The sequence below is a fragment of the Trichechus manatus genome, unplaced genomic scaffold (assembly GCF_000243295.1).
Source record: "Trichechus manatus latirostris isolate Lorelei unplaced genomic scaffold, TriManLat1.0 scaffold00236, whole genome shotgun sequence".
NCBI classification, from domain to species: domain Eukaryota; kingdom Metazoa; phylum Chordata; class Mammalia; order Sirenia; family Trichechidae; genus Trichechus; species Trichechus manatus.
The window spans coordinates 3,123,733-3,127,527 of NW_004444172.1; the positions used below are offsets into that span (position 1 = coordinate 3,123,733).

Genomic DNA, 3,795 nt, shown 5'->3' on the forward strand with positions numbered 1-3,795 from the left:
TCCCAGACCCCTACCCCTGCTACTCTGTCCCTCAAAGTGTTTGATTGTATTCAGGAAACTTCTTAGCTTTGGTTTAGTCCAGTTGTTGCACCCCATTTCTATTGTGCTCATATACACATCAAAAACAACCTCAAAGAAAGACACAGTTGATTTTGGGACTCCAAGGGGTTATGGTCTTAGAGATGAGAAGATTCCAGAATGTACACAAACCTAGGAGCTTATTTTTCACAGTTCCCAAGAATTTAGAAAAAATAATTCCAAGTATATGAGTCAGGCACGTTATGTAAGTTATGTCCTTCACAATGATATTGCAGTGTTGGCATTATAATCCCCATTTAACCAAAAATGAGGCTGAGGTAAAGAAAGGTTAATCAACTTCCCCAAGGTCTTATGGGATTTGAACCAAGTTCTGATTTCAAAGCCAATGTCCTTAACACTATACCAATAGGATTTCTCCACAAAGTAGTGATTTCTGGTTCTACAGTGGGGCTGATGACAGGTCTCCAATTTTGGACTTGTCAGAAGTTTGGATGTGTGTAGGGAACTGGGTTCTGGCCCTGACTTTGTCTCTTTGTTGTTGTTGTTTGTTAGGTGTTGTTGAGTCAATTCTGAATCATAGTGACCCTATGTACAATAGAATGAAACCCTGCCTGGTCCTGTGCCATCCCTATCATTGCTATGTTTGAGTCCATTGTTGCAGCCACTGTGTCAGTCCATCTTGTTAAGCGTCTTCCTCTTTTTCGCTGACCCTCTACTCTACCAAGCATAATGTCTTCTAGGGACTGGTCTCTCCTGATAACACGTCCAAAGTATGTGAGACAAAGTCTTGCCATCCTTGTTTCTAATGAGCATTCTGGCTGTACTTCTTCCAAGACATACTTGTATGTTCTTCTGGCAGCCCATGGTATATATTCAGTATTCTTCGCCAACACCATAAGTGATTCTTTACTGATTACAAAATTTTGAACTAGTGACTTCACCTCTTTGATGCTTATACTCTTATCTTGAAAATGCGATTAACAATATGTGCTTTCAAGGATTTCTGAAGGATCAAAAATTTTAAAGTGTTATACAAATATAAAAGATTATTATCATTACTGAATGTATTGGTTTCCTAGAGCTGCTTTAACAAATACCACAAATATCTTTAAACAACAGGAATATATTCTCTTAGCGTTCTGGTGGCTAGAAGTCTGGAATCAAGGTGTTCGCATGGTTGATTCCTTTTGGAGACTCTGAGAGAAAATCTTCTCCTTACCTCTTCCTAGATTTTGGTGATTGCCGGCAGTCCTCGGCATTCCTTAGCTTGTAGACATATCGCTCTAATCTTTGCCTCTGACTTCACATGGCATTCTCCCTGAGTATCTTTGTGTCTCCTCTTATAAGGACACTGGATTTAGGGCCCACCTTAAAATCCAGTATGACATAATTTTAACTAATTACATCTGCAAAGACCCTATTTCCAAATAAAGTCACATTCTGAGATTTGGGTGGACCTGAAATTTTGAGGTACAGTGTTCAACCCAGTACACTGAGCAATGATCAAATGAAGCCATGTTCATCTTAATTTACCATCAATGAGACTTTTTTTTTTTTTTTAATTTCAGCAGGTAACCTTGGCTTAATGGCAGAGAATGGCACTGTGGTGACGGAATTTGTTCTAATGGGATTCCAGCTTCCGGCAGAGCTGCAGATGGGCCTCTTCTTTGTGTTTCTGATTCTTTACCTCCTCACCATGGGGGGCAATCTGGTCATGATCCTTCTGATTCATAGTGACCCTCACCTCCAGACTCCCATGTACTTCTTCCTCAGCCACCTTTCTTTCTTGGACATTTGCTATTCCTCTGTAATTATCCCTCAGTTGCTTGAAACCTTAGGGACTGATAAGACAGTCATGACCTATGAGCGCTGTGCCACCCAGTTCTTCTTTTTCACACTTTATGCTAGCACTGAATGTTTCCTTTTGGCTGTGATGGCCTATGACCGCTATGTGGCTGTGTGTAACCCTCTCCTCTACGCCACTGCCATGACACCACAGACCTGCCTGGGGCTGGTGGCTACGGCATACGCTGGTGCAATGGTCAATTCTGTAGTCCGCACTGGGTGTACTTTCTCCTTATCCTTCTGTAAGTCCAATAACATAGACTTCTTCTTTTGTGACCTGCCACCCCTGCTGAAGCTTACCTGTGGTGAGACCAAGCCACTGGAGCTAGTGATATACCTCTTAGCTTTTTTGGTCATCACAATCAGCATTTCAGTGATTCTCATCTCCTACCTGTTCATCATTAGGGCTATTATGAGGATTTGTACAGCAGGTGGCAAAGCCAAGACCTTCTCCACCTGTGCTTCTCATATGACTGCAGTGGCTCTTTTCTTTGGGACTCTCATATTCATTTACCTGAAAAGTAACATGGGCAAATCCCTCTGGAAGGACAGGATCATTTCCGTATTTTACACTGTGGTTATCCCCATGCTGAACCCAATAGTCTACAGCCTCAGAAACAAGGAAGTGAAGGAGGCTCTGAACAAAGCTCTCAACAGGATGAAGGTTTCCCAAGTAGAATAAGACCCGAGTTCCATCAATTCAGAAGTTCCTGCAAATCATCCTCTGTGATTTTGGCTCATCTCCTTAACACATGAACCAGATCTCACAGTTACAAAAGGCATACAGAAGTAGAAAATATGTAGATTTGGGTCCTAGTATTCTGTTTATTAGCTCTGTGATCTTGAGCCAGAAATGCTCTGGCTCATTTTTCTTATCAGTAAAAATTTCTGCCTTGCTATGATTGAAGACAGAATCAAGAGAGATGGACTATCAAAGGACTTTGTAAATAATAACATGCTATAAAATGTAAGATTATTTATTTTTTTCCTACCTGTCCTGGGTATTGTTGAGTGTTTTCTCAGCTAATTGAATTTTTTTCTGCTAAGCTCGTTTTTGTACCTAGAGTGATTACAAAAAAAAGCTCGTTGTTTGTATAGTAAGGGCAGTCACATTATTTGGTTGTGGGTAGTGGGGTGAAAATCAGCCTTGACCAAAGAAAACTTTTCTCAACATTGAATCTATCCAATTTAGGCATTTGTCATGGAAAATACAAGCTGCTAAAGAAAGGAAGAAAAAGTAAACAGGGTAAAGGAGATGTAAACAAGGAAATGTTCCACTAGAATATGTCAGCCTACTTTCCAAGATGACTTAGAGGATCAAGACACTGTAGAATGAGAGAAAGATACACAGATTTTCATTAATTACTGAAAACAATTTGTTCATTATGTAGGGCTGAACTGAGTCCCATATATAACTTTCGTAATATTTCCTGATCACCGAAGGTCTGAAGCTATATTTTACCACTGAAGCATTGTTCATGGACCATCTGCCTCAGTTAACTCAAGCTATTTTCTATTCTCCAGTAATGAAAACCACCATCTACTTTCATCTCCTTTAGGACATTTGCTTTATTGTCAGAAGACAGATAACTATGAATCTGACTGCTACCTCCTAATGACCTCCACATCTGTTGGAACTATTATTTGGGAAACAACTCCATGGAGACCCTGCAATCTATCTTATTCATCAATTCAGCAAATATTTACTACCTATTACATATCAGACATGATACTAGAGTCTGGGAATATAGTAATAAATAAGATAGACATGGTAACTCCCCTCATGGAGATTAGAATCTGGGGCATAGACAGACATCAAACCATTACACAGTTAATTAACGTTTTACAGTTTTTGAAAGTGGAACAGAAGAAGCAGCACAGGATATTGTTATACTTTATAATGGAGTCCTG

General features: G+C 39.9%; 1 protein-coding gene across 1 annotated transcript; it reads left to right on the forward strand.

The window, feature by feature from the left end:
* Nucleotides 1-1,624: 1,624 nt before the first annotated feature.
* On the forward strand, nucleotides 1,625-2,680 carry LOC101343221 (olfactory receptor 9I1-like). Its single transcript, XM_004389256.2, has one exon. It carries the CDS (start codon nucleotides 1,625-1,627, stop codon nucleotides 2,564-2,566), a length of 942 nt encoding a protein of 313 aa, XP_004389313.1. The 3' UTR covers nucleotides 2,567-2,680.
* Nucleotides 2,681-3,795: the final 1,115 nt, after the last annotated feature.

What these genes read in the sequence shown, in the direction of transcription:
- LOC101343221 (XM_004389256.2), top strand. Translation starts at nt 1,625, where the DNA reads ATGGCAGAGAATGGCACTGTGGTGACGGAATTTGTTCTAATGGGATTC.